A 20,202-nucleotide genomic window follows, 5' to 3' on the forward strand; every position below is an offset into this window, starting at 1 on the left:
CTCTTTTAAAAGAAGGTACCAGACCAACACTACCGTGGTGGCATTTCAAACACCAGCAGCTCACTAGAGCGGGGGACGGGAACGTTGGGTGAGAAGTCTCAGCTTCCCTTCAGCAGGCTCCCCCAGCAGGCAGCGGCCGCCTCCCCCCTTCCAGGGCTAAGTTCTTGTCAGAAGAGAAGAAAAAGAAAAAGCTGAGGGAAACATCTGGAAAGTGCCCCGTTACTGCTTTAAAAGGACGGCGAGGAGAAAGTAATCCCATCTCTTAAATTGGCCCTTTTGTGTTGCAAAGCATCTCAAACAAGCTCTTCCAGTAGGCTGAGAAGGTGGCCCCACCTGCCTTCCTCCTTTGAGGCTTTGGCCACAATTCAGGATCCGCAGGAGTGTGCGCTGGGAGGGCGGAGTTAGACTCCAGTACTACTCAGCCGGGCCCGGAGGAGGGGAGCAGAGCTGAATTTGGGAAGCAGCTCCCTGCTATGCTGGAAACCTCTGGAAACTGGCTAAGGAGCTGCGGTGAGAATCATGCTACTTTTCTCAGACCCATTTCTCTTGACAGGCCCGTGGGGAGTCGGGGCCATTAAAAGGAAAAGAGGAGGGCACGTTCCCCTCTCTTTCCCTTCCTAGATCAGCAGTGCCTGCCACTTCTCAGCACCCACTGCTTGCGGACGTCGTAAGGCTGCTCTGTTTTCCTATCTGCTGCTCTCCGTGGTCTAAAGGAACCGCATGTAGTTTATCTTCCCTTCCTCCCCGTCAGTGCAGCCCCAAACCCACACGTCATGAGCTTAATTCATCACTGGTCACCTCCTGCTAAGTCTGTCTCATGTGAACTGCCAGACTCTTGCTACTGTGTCTCACGGACAGAAATTGAGGAAAGTGAAATTCTTGCTGCTGATCTAAATGGGTTCCAGAAATGCCTGGATCCACACTGATTTCAGATCAGATAATTAATGTATACACATTCTGTTGAAATAGCCAGAGCCTGCTGAGGCAAAGTGCAGTTGGAACGCAGGGAGGTAGGCTGGTACGTGTCTGAAAGAACCAATAGACTTTGGGGTTGAACTCTTCTTTCACCAGTTACAAACTATACAGCCTTGGGAAACCACTGAACTTGGTGCCTTCAGTTTTATCATCTGTAAAAATGGAGTTATATTACTAATTTAATAAGGTTGTTTAAAGTTTAGTAGTTGCATGTGGAAAGCTGCACTCCAGGACCTTCTAAGGGACAAAGACCATGGTTGCTTATGGGGGGGGGGGGCATGTTATTTGTTAACAATCTTAGCTTAGTAGCTAAGAATGCCAGCTCAAATTATCCTGCTTGATTTCTAAGCAGGACTTTTAAACTTCGTGGTTAGCTTATATTAGCTGAGTAACGTAAGCCTGTTTCCACAGCTGCAAAAATCAGTGGTAATAATAGCAGTAACTATTTCCTGGATCTCTAAGGATTTGAAGACTTAATGCTTCGTATGTAAAGCTAGCACACAGCCGATACTCAGTAAATGTGAGCTGTTGTTGTAAAGCAGGAATCTGACTGTGGAGCTAGACAGTTGGCATCCCTAGATGAAATTCGTTGTTGTTATTGTTGTTTTAAATGCAGAGGTTGGACAAGATGAATCCTAAGGGGCCTTCTGTGTCCTAACGTCTGTGTTCCTAGGTGCAGCCACTAGCCTATCACATAGACCCACACCTTCCTTGGCAGGAGCCATAAATAAAAAATTCAAACCTATCTTTTGTTGGGAACTCAACATAATCTATGTTTTGGACTTAAAAATCACAGCCAGAGCATGAAGCCAGATGCCTCATTTCTATACTACCATGACTTGATTTCCTTATGAACAAACATTTTCACAGTGCCAGATGCCACTTTGCATGTCTGGACTTTGAGGACAGAGAGATTCGCATTCAAACACTTTACACTAGTTTTAAGAAACTTTATGCACACAAGATGACTGAGAGCCGTATTTGTTAGCTTTTCCAGTTTCGGTGTTATTTTTGAAAAGGAACCTTAACCTGTAGGTCTGCATTCTGATGGCAGTTAATATGTATCTGGCAGTACAACTGAGCTGTTAGCATCCGGTTTAAAAACCAGCCCGGAGTCACTCCTCCCCCCTGCCTCTGGGGTGAGGAAGTAGACTTGCTGGGCTGGGAGATTTGCATTCTCTTCAGATGTGGGCTTCCCTAGTCAGCACAGTCTTTGTTACTTTATTCCCTCCATCCCCCCCCCAATCTGCCTTCCACAATTCTAAATCCCTTTTGGGTGCTCTGAGGTAGGCTAGCACCCCCATTAAGGGTAGAACAGTTGATTGCTGGTTTTTTAGAATTAAGTTGTTTGCTGTAAGACTACCCAGAAAATAAGGACTGTGGTGGTTTTGTTTTGTTTTGTTTTTTAATATTTTACTTATTTATTTATTTGACAGAGATCACGAGTAGGCAGAGAGGCAGGCAGAGACAGAGGAGAAAGCAGGCTCCCTGCTGAGCAGAGAGCCAGATGTGGGGCTGGATCCCAGGACCATGGGATCATCCCGAGCTGAAGACAGAGGCTTTAACCCACTGAGCCACCCAAGTGCCCCAAGGACTGTGGTTTTTGATGCCTGGTACCTAATACAGGCAGTCTTTGCTCGGCATGGTAGTGTTAGACTGTCAACATGACATCTTAAAAATGATCAATGGTGAAAACTATCATTGTGACCTCTTAAATTTTTTTTCAAAATATTAAAAACTCTTTTTGTTGGTTACAAAAATGGGGGAAAAAAGCAAAACAAATGTTTGTTCAGTAGGGTGTTATTTGAAGTATTAGAAATGTTGAAAATTAAAGTGTTTGATTTCTTTGCAAAAAAGAGTTGTTCGAATAGCGCTTGCCTTTTTCTTCTTGCTGCTCATAGAACACGATAATGGAGCAAGCATCTTTTCTCTGCCTTGGCAAAGGGTCCTATGTTTTTCTAATTCTGAATCAGCTTTCAACTTTTTATCCTTTGTACATTCAATGTTATAAAATATCTCTGAGAGGTGTTTTTTTTTTTTTTTTAAGATTTTATTTATTTATTTGACAGAGAGAAATCACAAGTAGATGGAGAGGCAGGCAGAGAGAGAGAGGGAAGCAGGTCCCCTGCTGAGCAGAGTGCCCGATGCGGGACTCGATCCCAGGACCCCGAGATCATGACCCGAGCGGAAGGCAGCGGCCTAACCCACTGAGCCACCCAGGGGCCCCACTGAGAGTTCTTTTGATGTGACGTTTTTTCCTCTGAAACGTCTTCATCCTTTTTCGCCCCAACCACTTTCTACCTTACGTTCTCAAGTTTGCCTTTACGAGGTTCCTCTGGCTGTGTATCTGTCCTTTCTCAAAGGGTACAGTGCGGACTGTCTGCTGTTAGCTGTATCTTCTGTAATTCCACTGTTCCATATGAATTTCACTTCCATTACCACTTTCGCTTTGTATGCTGTGCCCTCATCTTTGTTGGCAAATTCCCTCTTTCAGTTATCCATTTTGGGAAAATGTCTGTGTTTATTACTAGGACACAGGGAAGCAAAATGACTATATGCTTTGCTGTCTGTGTGTGAATGGAACAAAAGGTGTGCGGTGACCCATGACCGACATACTTTGAGAGGAGTGACATGGTATGTCACCGATGGTGGTATGCATCTGTTACTACATAGTGATTTGTGGACCGGAGCAAGTTTTCACTTTATTCACACACAGTTAATATACCGCGATAATCAAAATTTGAATTATGTTGTTAGGGAACAGGTGTTACTTAATTAAACCATATTAATGGAAAACTGAGCATTTTGAAACCATACAAATGCAAAACTGCTGCTAGTTGCTTAATAATAAATGTTTGTTGAATGAATGCGTGGGCTCAGGCAGTTACACTGACCTTGTTCTGCAGTCTCAGTGTCCTAACAGCCTTTTGCCTGCGGCTCTGCCCCATCTCCTCCTTCCTGTATAATATGTGAGCCTCGTGCCTCTTGGGCTAAAGGTCCAGCAACTTGGGGCGTCTGGGTAACACAGTTGGTTGAACACCCGACTCTTATTTTTAGCTCAGGTCGCAATCTCCCGTCTGGCTCTGTGCTTAGCATGGAGTCTGCTGGAGATTCCCTCTCCCTGTGCTTCTCCCTCCGGTGCTCACTCTCTCTCAAATAAGTAAATCTTAATAAAAAATAAAAAAAAATAAAGGCCCATCTCCTAGCTACCTTTTTAAAATCACACTTCTCTTTGAGTACCCAACCTCAGTTCTAAAACAGACTAATCTGATCAACAGATTGACACTGTAAATGTGGAAAGGACTCCCAGGCTCCCAGGGTTCTTTCTTTACCTGAAAGGGAAGGATCAGCATTTTGCAAAGGAGGACTTTTTTTTTTTTTTTTTTTTTAAGATTGATTGATTTTCAGAGAGAGAGAGAATGTGGGCGGAGGGAATGTCAGAGGGAGAGACTCTTTTAAGCAGACTCCCCACAGAGAGAAGCCAACAAGGGGCTCAGTCCCACAACCTATGAGATCATCACTTGGACTGAAACTGAGAGTTGGATGCTTAGCTGACTGAGCCATGCAGGCTCCCCTTCAGAGGCCTCTTGAGTCCAGACTTCAGTAGGGGTGCTGAGACTTAGGCAGCAGGAGAGAAGGGTCTTGTGTCAGTAGAACTTCTCTGGCCTTCTTATCTCACTAATATCCAAGAATCAAGAAAATCCTAAAATCTGCTAATTAACAAAAAAAAGTGGAGGAGACCTGGGAGAGGGACTCAAAGGTAATCCTAGCCTTCGATCTCAGGGAGTTTATATTCTCACATGGGCTATGAATTCTGGACACATATAAGCAGAAACAGTGGTGGTTACCAGCACTGGTCTTGTCTGATGTGGGTTCAGTGCTGGTTCTGCTAGTTCCTACTTCACTGATCTTTCCCAAGCTATCTAGGCTCTCCGAAACTCACTTCTCTTTCTGTAGACTGTAATAATTATCTCCCAGGGTTTCTGAGAGTCTTGAACATAGTAACGGACACATTTAAAGTAGGATCTTTTGTAGAGTAAGAACTTGGGAACCAGGAATGATTTTAGTTACTGAGACACAGTTCAGGTGGATGTCATTCGTTTCAATAAGACCATCTTGTCCACAGGGTGCAGGGTGTGAGGGTACGATACAGATGGAATGTGACGGAAATTACCCAGCCTGTTCGTTAGAGCCCAAAGACTAAGACCTGTGTTTTCTCCTGCCTCTTTATTGATTGTCAGTTGCTGGTTGGGAATCTGTATTCTATTCTGCTCTTGCAGAGTCAGACCCCTAAATTCTTTTGGAGTATGTCTTTTGGGTATGTTCAGAAGCCTCTTCAAAGCTTTTAAGAACAAGATGCTCGAGTCACACAGTGGTAGGGCCCTGCTTGCCCCTGTGCTCCCAGGACAGCCTCTCCTGGAACGAGCAGGTGGCCACGGGGGCATCCCCATTGGCTTACCCTGCATCCTCACAACCATTATGCAGACACTTGGAGACTTTTTGAGAGAAGCACTAAGTCACTGTTACACTTGACGGCTGACTGGGCCGGGGCTCTGGGTTTTGGCTGTGTTTAAGAGTGTCGATCCTCCCAGGGACTTTGCCTCAGTATATGTGGAGTAGAGACAGGGCACCTGCATTATAAAAATGTTTCCTGGGTGAGGTGCCGGCAGAGCTGAGAACTGCTGTTCTAGTGCCCGTGGGTGCCGGTCTGAGATCAAAACGAGCTCTGCCTGCAGTTTTCTGGCCGTGAATGTGACCTCTTGCCCGGGGACTAGCATGGCTTGGGAGCTGCAGGCTGGCCTTGTGGTATGTCAGAGCTTGGTGGCTGTGGATCCGTTTTACCCCAGGGCAACAGTTCTTCAGCACTGTCCCCTCCTCCTGACTGAACTTTTATAACTGCTGCCTAATTGGCCTCCTTGATTTCACCTCCCTCTCTGAAGCCTCCGTTCCACTCCACTCTGTCAACAAAGCCCTCTTGCTAAAATGAGAATTCCATTGTCACTGCCCCTCACTCCCCGATCTTCTAGCCACGGAGAACTGTTCTTTTTTTTCAGCATATGATATTTCTGAAAGTCTTCATGCATATTGTTTTCCTGCTGGAACTTCCCAATTAAAAGTAATAGTACTACTTTCATAAATAACAAAATGCTTATTTAAATATCTGTTATTTGTTAGGTCCTGTGCTAAGTGTTCTACACATGTCTGAGAGACTCTAAGCCTCTTAGAAGCCCATTCTAAGACCTGCTCTGAGAAGACTTCCCCATCCCCAACTGCCCAAGAGCTGAGTGAGCTGCCCTTTCCTCTGGGCCCCTTGGATCGCTAGCAAGAAGTTCAGTGCATTGCATTGTAATTTGCAACTGAGGATTCAGCTGTTCTCCCAGGGGCACAAAATCTAGGACTTTGTAATCCCTTGTGCAGAATAGGCCACCAGCAGTCATGGGCTACCAGGGGGACGGAGGGGAGCGAGTCTTGGGCCAAATCATCTTCGATCCTAAAGAAACTTCTGGGGGCGCCTGGGTGGCTCAGTTGTTAAGCGTTTGCCTTGGCTTACCTTGTGATCCCAGGGTCCTGGGTTCCAGCCCCGAGTTGGGCTCCCTGCTCAGCAGGAGGCCTGCTTCTTGCTCTCCTACTCCCCCTGCTCTCTCTCTCACTGTGTCTCTCTCTGTCAAGTAAATAAATGAAAATCTTTTAAAAAAAGAAAAGAAAAGAAACACCTGGCTGCAGATTGTTCACTTGACAGTGAATGAGCAGCTGTAAAAGTCTTATTATCATCTGTAGGTCATGTGGGCACAGAAAAGATGTATCCGAAGGACTCTGCCTTTGCACAAGCAGTGTGTTGTAGCTTTTGGCTCCCAGGGCATTCTGGACCGCAGTCAGAAAGACTGCCTAACTATGGGCTCAGCAGACCAGACCTCCCACTACAAGTGGCACATCGTGGGTTAACTTTGTTTGCTACCACAGAAGGGCTGGATTGCTTCGCTTCATCTGTTAGGAAGGCATTTCACCAACAAACTAATGAAAGGCAGTGCATTCTTTTTGTGTGCCCTTTTTTTTTTTTTTTCCTAGCCCTGTGTTTTTACAGGCAGAGACTATAATCAGCTGTCATGATAGCTATAATCAATTAGCTTATGGGCTGTTTTTTTCCATCTGGACTAATTGAATAGTTGCTTTTGTTTTTATTTTTGTTTTGCCTCTCTACCCATTCCTGTTACTATAGAACCATATGACTAAGCCCCCTGAAAACCATCAACTACTCCCCTCTCTGTCAGCCTTAAGATGTGGCAGTGACCCATTCATCTGCAGAGAGATTCACATCTGCATTAATATTGAGGAGTTACTTATTTGAAAAATATGTGGAAGTGGAAAGCAAAAATTAAACTAATTGGATGAAATATTTAAATTTAAAATTCTGGCAATTGCTTTCAGTCAACTTGTATTGGTGTCTGTGTTGTTGCGAGCTGGCTGTGCAAATCATGTCCTCTGTAGCTTCAAAGGAAAATCTAGGACTTTCTAACGTAGAGAGGTAACCTGCACTTCCTTGAAAAGATGGGAGATCCGCTGCACTGAAAAAGGTTAAGCAGAGTATCAGATTAGTAGAATTAAGGGGAAAGAGGTGATGGGCACCAGAAGAGATTTGTTTCTGTTGAAGCTGAGACATTTCTTGAATAAACCACAGAACAGAGATGCTTCTCTAACAGTAAACTTAAGAGCCTGGTTAGCAGAAAACTTTTGAGTTGGCAAACATTTCAGCAAACATTTTTTGCATGCCTATATAACTCCAGATCCTTGGTGAGGACAAAAAGGAAAGTAAGATGTAGACCCTGCCTTCAAGGAGCTCAAAGTCTAGTAGAAGAAGAAAGATTCACAACATAACAAACACTGGGGTATCTGGCTGGCTCAGTCAGTAGAGCATGAGACTCTTGATCTTGGAATTATGAGTTGATACCCCATGATGGGTATAGAGATTACTAAAAATAATAATAATAAATAAACTTAAAAAAAAAACTACACAGCATTAAAGATGGCCTATAATGGCAAAAGGGAAGAAGTGGGATTAGAGAAAGAAAACATGCTCAAAAGGAAATCAGTCCTAACCCCTGTCTTCAGGTTCCTATCTGCAAAATGGGTATAATCCATGCCAGTGACCTAATTCTTTGTGGAATGCATTTTGAAGAGCACTTAGAAGAGCCTTTGAGCTGTTTATACACCCCTAACAATACCTATTACATAAATTCCATTAAAAAAAAAACCAATACATTTAAAGCAATGCTCACTGAAGTATTCATTAAATTTTATTATCCATTTTATAGAACACTCACTAAGGGATCTTGAAGTTCTTGTCGAAATTAGAAAACTAAGTGACAGTATTAATTCCACTGGCTAGGTAGAGAAAGCCAGGACATGAGAGTAAGGGACCTGGCCAAGGACCCCAGGATCTGCTCTCTTACTTCTTTGTCTCTGTGCTTGGGGACCTGACTATAGATTTACTTATACATGGTTTTCTTCTGCCAAGAATTAAAAACAAAAACCAAACAAAATAAAAAAAAAAATGTGCTTATGCCTTTGGAGATGGGATTCTTTTCATGGAGTTTTAAAATACATTCAGCAGATCTTCACTGAGGATCTGCTATGTGCCGAGCATGGCAGAGACATTGGAGGGCCAATCAGACAGTCTGCATCTTCACAAAGCTTAGAATCCAATTATGGGGTAGCAGTGTAGTGCAGTCGCGGAGGTCTTACAAGCTGCATTTCACTCAGCTTGACAAAACAATCTGAGAAGCCTCTTGCAGGAAAAAAACGTCAAAGCTGGGCTATGAAATTCTGAGAAACTAGTCTTGAGGCGTAGAAAGGAAGAATAGTAAGAAGAAAAGTAGGACAGTAAGAAGGAGCACTCAGCCTGTCTTAGGAAGTAGTTCAGTGGGCTGGGATCGAGACCCGTGTGTGATGGAGTCTGGATTGTTAAGGAGGGCCCAGATCACGGAACGCTTTTTATACCCAAGATGGAGTTTGACCTTTAATCTGAGGGCTCTGGGGCCAGTTAAACGATTCTAAGCAGATGTGACAGGAGCAATATTGCCATTAGAAAAAAAAAAACAAAAAAACACTTATGACTTCTGTGAGGAGAATGAACCATAGGGAAGAAAATTATTGAGAAGACTGGGATGAAAGTTGTTAGTGTAAGGGGTAAGCTGTAGGTCTCAGGGGGCTGCTCTCACTGCTCTCTTTCGAGGGCAACACTATGAGGATTACACGCATGGTCATTCCCAGGCCTTTTGAATACAAGGACTCTCTTCAACTGCCTGAGAGTGGTTGTATTTCTAGATTTTGTTGATACAGCTAATACTTAATGATACAGTAATATATTGAGTTAAATTTAAATGAATGCACATTTAGTCAACCGGGTAACCTATGTACATTTAGCATTAGTAGGACATACATGTAGGAGACACTATTTTTTTCAAGATTTATTTATTTCATTCTTAAATTCTTAAAACTAATTTATTTATTTGAGAGAGAAGGACAGAGAGAGAGCTCATGAGAGGATCGGAGGGAGAGAGAATCTTCAAGCAGACTCTTGGCTGAGCACAGAGCCCAGTGGGGCTTGATCTCATGACCCTTGAGATCATGACCTGAGCCAAAACCAAGAATTTGAGGCTCTGCTGACTGAGCCACCCAGATTTATTTATTTATTTTAGAGAGAGGGAGGGGTGTAGCGGGGAGGGAAGGAGCAGAGGAGGAGGGAAAGAATGCCAAGCAGATTCTGTCTTGAGCATGGACCCAGCCCTGAGCACAGTCCAACCCCAGCGCTGCCAGTCCCCCCACCCCACACAGGGCTCCATCCATCCCACCACCCATGAGATCATGACCCCAGCAGAAACCAAGCATTGGGCACTCAACAGGAGAGACACCCAAGCGCCCCTGAAGGAGACATGATCAATTCAGTCTATAGAATGTTTGGTGCCCTGTGAGTTTGAGGATTCTTTGTCAAAACACTAAGCATTCTAGTGAGTATTTGATCCTTAAACTTGAACCCAGAGGCAAGGAGGATTTAGAATTGTAATTATCAGTAGTTAGTATGTTAACTAATTCTTTTGTAGGGTTGATAGGTATTGTTTGTTGGGTTTACTGTAGCCAGCAGCCTTACAGTACCACTTCATTTTACTAACTGAGAAGTCAGTAGCAAGGTTTGGCTTCTGACTGATACTACTTCAATACCTCCTGGGGTTTAATGAATTGAATGGTTCTGTTTGTTTGTTTGTTTGTTTGTTTTTTAAAGATTTTATTTTTTTATTTGACAGAGATCACAAGTAGGCAGAGAGGCAGGAAGGAGGCTCCCCACTGAGCAGAGAGCCCGATGCGGGACTGGAGCCCAGGACACTGGGCTCATGTCCTGAGTCGAAGGCAGACGCTTTAACCCACTGAGCCACCCAGGCGCCTGGATTGAACGTTTAAATTCCAATTCTACCACTGTGATTTGGGGCAAATTATTTAATCAATAGTAGTATCTGCTTCCTTATATATAACTTTACAGTTACACTAAACATGAAAAACACTAAAAATCAGTTTAATAAAATGTGAAGATTAAGAAAAAGGAGAAATAAAGTTGAGGAAGAAAGAAAGGGTCTAAAATGTGGGCAGAATGCAGAAGAAACAGGAAGAAAAGAAGATAAGGAAGGGATAAAAGGTAAAGCAGCATGATGGGAAGATAATTTATTAAAAGTTAAGGTTTTAAACATCCATTATCTACTTTAATAATGATTTAACTCCATGTGGCATATACCCATTGGGTATAGTTATATTTGTGTTTCCTGTTCTTAATTTTAAAGATCAACCAAGGGATACCTGGATGGCTCAGTCGTTAAGCAGCTGCCTTCAGCTCAGGTCATGATCCCAGGATCCTGGGATGGAGCCCAGCATCAGGCTCCCTGCTCAGCGAGGAGCCTGCTTCTCCCTCTCCCACACCCCCTGCTTGTTCCTTCTCTCGCTGTGTCTCTCTCTGTCAAATAAATAAATAAAATCTCAAAAAAAAAAATCAACCAACTATTTGTTTTGTTTAATTGCTTAGGAATCAAGTTGCTCTGTATATATGGCTTCAGTAGAAAAACCCTTACCCTCACATATATTTGACCTAATAGTACATTTTCAGGTCCACTCTAGCAACTTTACTTACTCCACACTTTCTGATCCTCTAGAGATGAATCATCAATCCAATACCCGAGTTAAAAGACATCTGTGTTCCTAGCTAATGCTCTCTTCAGCCTTGCACATTTTCAAGTGCTCTGGCAAATACTGTGTGCCCCAGTCAGAAAACAGTGCTGTCAGCCAGCAGTTGATGGAGCAGGTGCAGAATTACAGAAGATGCAATTGCCACAATAGTGTAGAGAGAGTTTCCTAAAGTGCTCCTTGGAGTTTATCCATCTCTTCTTTTTAAAGCATATTTATCATTGTGTATTAAAATCTCCAGTAAAAGCCTAATGGATTAAACTGGAATAATTTATCTTGTGAAAATACATTCCTTATACCAATACCAGATAACCACACCCTTTGGCCTGGATTTCAAGGCCTCCATGATCTGGTTTTAATTATCATATTATTTTTTTCCTTCTTGTTGCTCTTGTGGGGACATGAACCCCACATTTAAATATTTCCATCAGCCTGCCCCTGAAAAATACTTTTGCATGCCAGTACTCGAGTGCTCCTGTGTCTGTTGTTTTCTTGACTCTGGGAATCCCTCTTTTATGCAAACCTCACCCATTTTTCAAGTCTCATTTCAAGTCCTACTTTTTCTGACCATTCCAAGTTCAGATGACCTTCTGAATTCTGCTACTGTGGCATTGTGATTTCCAGGGAAAACTTAAGGATCTAGAGTTGGGATACCTTGGTTCAAATTTTACCCTGGAGATGTGATTTTTTTTTTTTTTTGCCTTCTTTGGACAATTTCCTTATCATTAAGAAGACAGATAATATCTTAAAGGTTGTGAAAAGGACTAAAGCAGAAAAACTGGGTGAAAGCACTATGAAACTGGTATCATATATTTGCCTAGTATATTTAATTATTGTTTCCATTTTATATGGTCATTAGCAATTAGACATATTTAGTAAACACTAAATTCTTTAAGATTTTTATTGATTTATTTGACAGAGAGCATGAGCAGGCAGAGTGGTAGAAAGAGGGCGAGGGAGAAGCAGGCTCCCTGCTGAGCCAAGAGCCCTATGTGGAGCTAGATCCCAGGACCCCGGGATCATGACCCAAGCTGAAGGCAGTTGCTTAATGGACTGAGTCACCCAGATGCTCCATAAACACTAAATCCTTAAAAAGAAGAATGCATTCATTCTCTATCAGGACTTCCCAAATGTTAATGTACACACGAGTCACCTGGGATCCAGTCAAGATGCAGATGCTGATTCATTAGCCCTGGGATGGAGCTTGAGCTTCCATGTTTCTAACGTGCTTATCTATGGACCATACTTGGATTAGCAAGTATGGTCAACCCAGATACAAAGGTGAACGATAGTAACACCCATGCTCTCAGTCTGCCCTCTCTGGCTGCAGTCTAGACATGGGATTTGCACAGTAACCTTCTCCCTAGTGTCCAGCTACATTTCTGTGTTTATAGCTTTCTTCACAACTGCAAAAGCCGGCTAGCTTGGTACACAGCTTGGTCACACATAGCTGTTAGTCAGCTTGGGGTGTCAAATGCAGTTACATCAGAATAAATAGAAAATTCCCCCAGGAAACTTGCGGGGCTCCCACAGGGTGAACTTGATGTACTCTGAGGTGCCTGCTACATGACGGGAGTGAAGTGACTCACTTGACGTCAAGTCACAGACAGACGTCATCTCGTTACCTAGAAAGACCTTATGCAGCTAATGAATCCACGGAGGTGTCTAAATGAGGAAACACAGTGGGCGGCTGTGTATTCGATCAACCCTCAGTAGTGCAGAGCCTCCATTGGCCAGGGTGGCCGCTGCATTTACAGACCCTGCGCCATGTGATCTTCCCTTTAAACATTTTATCAGGGACTTCATTTTGACCTTTGAGGAGTTGTCAGTCTTCTTTATCTAATTCCTCATGCATGTGTGGGGCAAGAAAGCCCGAGTATCTGTTTTGAATGCCTAGTTTCATTGCACAGTTCCTACAGGTGTGTGGGTGTGGAAGGTGACTGCTGAGGCCATGGTTTTGCAGCTAGGCCCACTCACGCTCTGGCTCTGGGGACTTGAGGCCTGTGACCTAGTCTAAGCCTTGAGTTTGCCATTTCTCCAAAGGGGCTGTTAGAAGAAATGAGATAGTTTGAGTTAAATGTCTAACACAGCCCCTAGCATAGTTAGTGCTCACACACATTGGTTATGTCTGTTATATAATCAGTGACAGTTACTGGCTTACTTATAATGCTTCACTAATGTAATACTACACTTTACTGCTTTTCCTGTGGCAGAAACACATAACATGAAATTTATCATCTTAACCACTTTTTAAAAAATTAACATATAATGTATTATTTAATTCAGGAGTAGAGGTCTGTGAATGATCAGTCTTAAACAATTCACAATGCTCACCGTAGCCCATACTCTCCCCAAAGTCCATAACCCAGTCACCCTATCGCTACCCCCCCCACCCCCCCCCCCCCAGCAACCCTCAGTTTGTTTTGTGAGATTAAGAATCTCTTATGGTTTGTCTCCCTCCCTGGTCCCAACTTGTTTCATTTTTTTCCTCCCTTCCCCCAAAGACCCTCTGCCCTCTTAACCACTTTTAAGTGCACAAGTCAGTAATGTGAAGTACATTCGTATTGTTGTACAACAGATCTCTAGAACTTTGATCATCTTGCAACACAGAAATTCTCTATCTGCTAGAAACTAATTCCCCTACTTCTTTCCCCTCAGCCCCTGATACTTTCTTTTTATTTGTGCAGTATATGGACATGAATCCATTCTGTATGCCCTCAGCTTCCAATCACTGCTAGAAAAACATGTAGAATTTGAAGTCAGAAAATTTAGATACACGACTAAGCCTTGGATTATGTTAACTATGTGATGTCCTTTACCAATTACAAGCTTTGATTCTATCACCCATATCTGCAAATAGGTACATGTTGCATGAACTGCATTATTGTTAATTAGTCTCTAATCACCCCTGCCCTTTCCAATACTCCTCTTCTATGTTCCTAAAAATCATCCATCTTAGCATTTGGCATGTTACACTGAAATTATCTGCCTTATGGGTGTTCCCTTTGAGTAGACAAAAAGTGCGTTGTGGGCTGAGGTTAAATGTTAATTCAAGCCTTATTTAGCATGTGTGAGACCGGTTCAGGACACAGTATACACTTTATATTCCTCTCTCATCTGCTTTCATGTGCTCCCAGGAGCCCCATTTTCATTGTGTTGCAATCCTCTTTGTTTAACACCCTTCTGTAAAAACTCTTGGCGAAACACCCTCCCAATAATGATCGGTAAGGAGGAACGGACCAATCCAGCAGAGCGCAGACAGCAATAGGGTAAAATGCAAAGGTTGAAAAAAGAAATCCTACCCAGATATTTTAGACTGTATCTGTCCTTTTAAAATCTACTTACTTATGCATATTACTTTCTCCCGTTTCCTCTGCCAGGTGTCTGGAGAGGTCAAGAGCTATCTCATTACCTTCCAAATGATTTGGGGGGGGGGGATCATTTCCATGTACAACAAGCTGTACTCTGAGGATCTGTATCAGCAGTTAATTTAGAGAGTCAAGGTTCACCTTCTGAAGCAGAAGCCAAGCCGGTTATGTAACCTGCAGTTCCCTGTCGAAAACAAAACCTGCAGATGCTCAGAAAGCTAAATTAAACTCCTGACTTGCCGTGCAGCCACCAGACATCATGGGCAGTCTAAAGAGCATTACCAGCCCCCGGGGTGGTCCTTGTAATGATGCTGAATGAAACACTGTATTCATCTTCCAGCCAGTGTGATTGAAAGGTCTGCCCAGGTTAGCCAGCCAGCAAGCATGCTGAGGTTGAGCTGAATAAACCTTACAGTGTGGTTTGTTGCTTAATGACCATTTTGTTTAAAAGAATTATTATTGTTGTTGTTGTTGTTATTGTTCTTGTCATTTTGCAAAATTTGGCCACGTGCACTTCTGATTTGAGGTTTTTTCCTCCTCTCAGGAAGATACTTTCTTGATAAAGGATTCCATGACCTAGATTGAGAGGCGGGCCCGAGAGAATGAACATGATTGGCAGCTACCCCAGGACTCATGCTTATGTCTTACCTTTAAGAGAGGAAGGGAATGGGCAGTGATTGAATACACGCCACCACCAGGCACACTGCCTACATCCTTCCAATAAATCTTCAGGTGAAGAAATGGGGGAAATGGGCACCAGTAATCTCATATCAGAAACTATGAAAAACATATTGGAGACATGAAATAATTTGTCCAGGATAATTCATATGGTATGTGAAAGACTGGCATAGAAACTAGATCTTGCTGTCATGACCCAAAGAGAGTGTCAACACTATCTTGGACCTTGACTTTCAGCCACTTAGTTTCTCCCTCAGAATCTGGGTTCCACATCCCTTCAAATAATAGCACTAAAATAGATCCCAAAGTCTTCAGAATCTAAACTCAAATTATAATTACCAACTACTAACCAAGCAAGTAGTTTAAGAAAATATATCATTCTATAATAAAAACAAGACAGGAAATACTGCAAAGTGAGCAATTTTTGACCACATGATGCAAGTGATATTTAATTTGGGGGTGTGGTGTATAAGTCCAAAGATTAGAAAAAAATTGTGATCATATTGTCTTGAAAATGAGTTCCAAGTTTCTGGCCTTGTTTTATGCCATCACACCTTCCATAGGTTAGACAGCTGTTTCTCCTCTTTGTTTGTAGCCAAAACTTGGGACACTGATATTTTCTTCCTGTCAGATATTAGTTAGCAACCTATAATGCATTTACTCATTTTCAGTATGTGTGCTGATGATTCTTACCAAAAGCAAATGTGGTTCACTGCCCTATGTAACATTCAACGAATATTTATTGAGCACCATCTGTATGCTAGGTACTGTCCACCCATGAGATACTTTGTGCTCTGGAGCTTTTCCCATATGCTCCACAATGGACATTCCAAAGACCCTTGGATCTAGTTTAGGAATCTAAATACAGTGTAAATACTAACAGTATAGAATTTCCAATAATGATGATTATAGCTAATATATATTTCATGTTTGCCATGTACCAGGCTCTAATGGTGAATGGTTTTGCATGTATCTCATTTAATCTACAATAACCATATAATGAAAATACAATTAGTATTATGCCTTCTTACGGATGAGGAAACTGTGGCCGAGAAACATTATTGCATAGTTTGCTCAAGACTATATAGATAGTAAATACCAAAGGTGGGGCTCTAACCCAGGTCCATCTGATAGAAAGTCCATCTTCCTAACCATGGTGTGTTCTGCCTTCTGGAAAATTCCATTCTGTCAGGGTCAACAAACATGTGCCAGGATATAAAGATGAGTAAGAAATGGTTTTTGCTCTCAAGGAGCACTAGCTCCCTGTGGGGAAGAGACACTCAACTAGGTTCAACAAGCATTGTGCTTGGTTATATCTCATACGCTGCTAAGGACTGGACATAAAGCATAAAGCAAGGGTTAGGCACAGTCTCTACCCTCAAGGAACTCCCACATTGGTCAGAGACTGATACAGAAACAGGAACTCTGAAGGACAGCTGATTCCTACTTCCACTCTCCCATTTTGGAGACACTTGGATGTTCATGGGCAGTATTATGCTTGGGCTTTGTCTGCAGCCTGTCCCTCAGATCATCCTCAGTCTACCATTTACGGATGACCTCAGGCAGACCACTGAGCTTCCTGAAGCTTGTCTCCCTGTATTTAAAAAGTAGCTGAAAATGTAATCTAGTTCATGGAGTATCTTTTGAGGATTAAGTGATAAAATGTATTCCCGGTATCTATACATGCTCAATAAATGTTAGTTACTATTATTATCATGTCCTCATGTGGCTTAGAAGAACCTTACACCTGGTGCTATCTCTAGGCTTAGTCTATATCATTGTGTTTTTTTGTTTGTTTGTTTAAGATTTTATTTATTTGACAGAGAGAGAGCACGCTCACAAGTAGGAAGAGAAGCAGGCAGAAAGAGAGAGGGGGAAGCAGGCTCCCCGCTGAGCAGAGAGCCTGATGCAGGGCTCAATCCCAAGACCGTGAGACCATGACCTGAGCCAAAGGCAGAGGCCTAATCCACTGAGCCACCCAGGCACCCCAGTCTTCTGTCTTTTCTGCTAAATTAAGTAAAGGTTTCATGCAGCACCCAGCTCTATGCAGGTGTAACCTGATACCACCTTGCCTCAGTGACCACACCCCTCTCTGCTTTCTGCCCAGAAATCTACTCACCGCTCTGGCATGCACAGAACTGGAAGTTCAAGGATGTTGATACCTCTTGTAGCAACTCTTTATAGTTCCTGGTTCAAAGGTGGGAGGGAATTGGTGAATAGAGGCCCCCCTCCTCATCCTTTAGAGAAGTTCTGGATTGTATTATAGATGTTCCCCAGAAGGTCCTGGAGGGATTGAATCTGAGTTGCCCAAATAGTGCCCAGCAGCCCAATGATATTGTCATTGTCATTGTCATTACATTGTCTTTCCCTCCTTTTCCATTCTCCCTGGTTCTTCACTCCTCTTTGCTGGGATCACTGCTAACAATTAACTGGCACATGCAAGCCTTTGAATCTGGCTCTGCTTTCCAGGGAATTGTGGTAGTGGGCCTGGGGAAAGGCTGGGAAGGGGGAGTGAGAGTAAGAGTTTTCCAGAGTAAGAAATGGGTCGTTGCTACTTTGCACATATTTGGATATCCTCTCTAACATCTTTGCCAAGTGGTCAGCCAGCCACTGCTGTAATATATCCTGTGAAAGGAATGTACTATGTCCATTCCCTTTTGCAGACACCTCTATATCCCTAACAACTAAACAAGACCTGATGAGGAATAAGGACTTAATAAAGATCATTGAATGAATTTTTACATGAAAACAAATTTTTTGTTTTCTGTAATGACTGCAAATCTACTTTACTTTGCCTTCCAAGCATTAGATCTGTTTTCCACATAAAATAAGATTTTGTATGCTTTTGAATCTATGGGGTTTTCTTTTTTTTCCTGACAAAGAAAATTCATTGGCAGGGGCTCTATAAGTCTTTTAATGATGTACATTAAAAAATAATGATGGAAGTAAGTAGGAACTGTGAATGTTTCTACCTTAAATGGGATAGGAATTTTGCTTCTTAGAATTGCATAGTATTTTTTAAATGTTAGCAATATGGAAAATAAAGTAGATTTGAAATCAAAGGGCTAAAAGTTTAGTCTGTATGACAATATTTGAGTGACTTTAAGTTCATTGTTTTTCTGCTGAGTTAACATTTTTTTAAAAAATAACTTTTTCTGATTACAATGGTGTTAATGTTTATTGTTAAAACTTTGGGACATATACAGAAGCATGTTTTTAAAAGAAAAAAGGAAAAGAAAGAAAGGACAAAAGAAACTATCCATAATTTCTAATAGCCAGAGGCAATACTATTTGATATTTTGGCCCATTTTATTTTAGTCCTGTTTGTGTGCATGAAGTATATAGGGCGGGTTAAATTCTATGTGAACCTTCCTCTCCTGGTTTCATTGAGTTACAGTCCAGATAAGTGTTCAGCAGTGTTACATAACATATGTCAAAACATTATTTTTCATGGTGGCAAAATTTTTCACACTTTCAAATACATTCTTTTCCACACTTCTGTTGCCCACCAGAGTTTTGCTTAGAAAATTAAATATTATAGGACTATTTTCTAATTGGAAAAAAGAAAATAATCAGCAAATGATACCTATTGATTTTGTTATAGAGCTTTACAACTTTTTTTTCCCCTCAATTCTATAAAATTGGAGTCATACTGTGTATAGTAGTTAATCATCTTTTTCATTTAATAATGTTTTAGGACATTTCTTCATGTCATTATCTTTTTTTCTTCTGTAAAAGTGAGTTTTAAAGAGACCTAGGATTCCATTATGGGAATGTGAAACTATTGGTTTAGTCAGTTTACCATTATTAACTTTTAGGTGGTTTCTGCTTTTTTTTTTTTTTTTTTTTTTTTTACTACTATAACTAATACTGTTATGATGACCATTAGGTTTGTTTGTTTTAGATCTTTTATGCTGGATGATGCTATAGCTTTCATAACTCTATAGAAACCAAAGCTTTTCAAGATACTTGGCATGAAAAGACAGATTATTTGAAACGGAAATTTTTTTGCTGAGTTTTTCATGTGCATTATTCCATTACTGTTTAGCATTATATATTACATGTACCTAGTTTAACAAAGTACCATCTTGTTTCTTGGTCACTATTTTTTTTCATCATTGGGTTTACAGGATCCAGATTATGGGATTTCTGTGATACATTAAAAGATTCCCTTTATATGCCATCAAAGTGAGCTTCATTATGAACACATTTGTAACTTAAAGAGGTAATCTGTTTTACCTGTTAAAGATGTTGGATTAAAAGGCAAGAGCCTGTGGTTTTCCTAGGGTTGTGTAAGAGTTCAGTCCTGTCTACGAAATGGCTGAACAGCACAGATGTGCCATAGAGGATAATGTATTTTTCCCACTGGGGCCTGGATTGAAGCATCATTATATTATCATTTTTAGGGCATTTGGGAAGAACTGCAACTCCTTACCAGCAGAGTGCATTTGCTGTCTTTCTATCACATCCTCTCCTAAGTACGTTTGTATGAATGGACTGCAGAAAAGTTGCTTGGGTTTAGCAAGCCCCTTCTGTTAAGTCTTCTTTATGCTCCTGCTCTGTGGACCTGAAGTAACCAGAAATCTTGTGAAAGGAATTGCTTTGGCTAACTTTTATTGGTTCATGAAGCTCAGCCTAGCTAAGGGAAGCTCTTAGTGTACTGAGGAGAGCGGGGGCAGAGAGAGAGAGAGAAATAGCAGAATGTCTCCAACCTCAGTTCAACACACAGGAATTAGCACTTTCAATGGGTCCAGCCCAGCCAGATCATGGCACAATTTAGAAGTGCAAATTGACCCGGCTTCCTCCACCTCCTGGCATCTTTCTACCCTAACAGACTCAGAATTCTCTCTTCCAAGGCTGCTGTCCAAATCCCCTACTTTGCTTTTATAGACAGTAATGATGGCCTCCATTTGTGTCTTGGTAGTAGATACTTTATATTAATTATTTCAGTCTATGA

The 20,202-nt window shown here is 41.9% G+C and overlaps 1 protein-coding gene across 21 annotated transcripts in view; it reads left to right on the forward strand.

Moving 5' to 3' along the window:
* Positions 1-20,202, forward strand: part of DLG2 (discs large MAGUK scaffold protein 2) — a 1,588,988-nt gene that overhangs the window by 1,339,975 nt on the left and 228,811 nt on the right. The window contains exon 1 of one of the 21 annotated variants that reach the window (XM_059187650.1): positions 407-510. The exons of the other annotated variants lie outside the window; for them this stretch is intronic. Within the exon in view, the coding sequence (XP_059043633.1) occupies positions 474-510 (37 nt within the window). The 5' untranslated portion in view covers positions 407-473. Of the gene's footprint in view, positions 1-406; positions 511-20,202 lie in introns of those variants that run through there. 21 annotated transcript variants of the gene reach the window in all.

This window comes from Mustela lutreola, chromosome 1 (assembly GCF_030435805.1).
Source record: "Mustela lutreola isolate mMusLut2 chromosome 1, mMusLut2.pri, whole genome shotgun sequence".
Lineage (NCBI taxonomy): Eukaryota > Metazoa > Chordata > Mammalia > Carnivora > Mustelidae > Mustela > Mustela lutreola.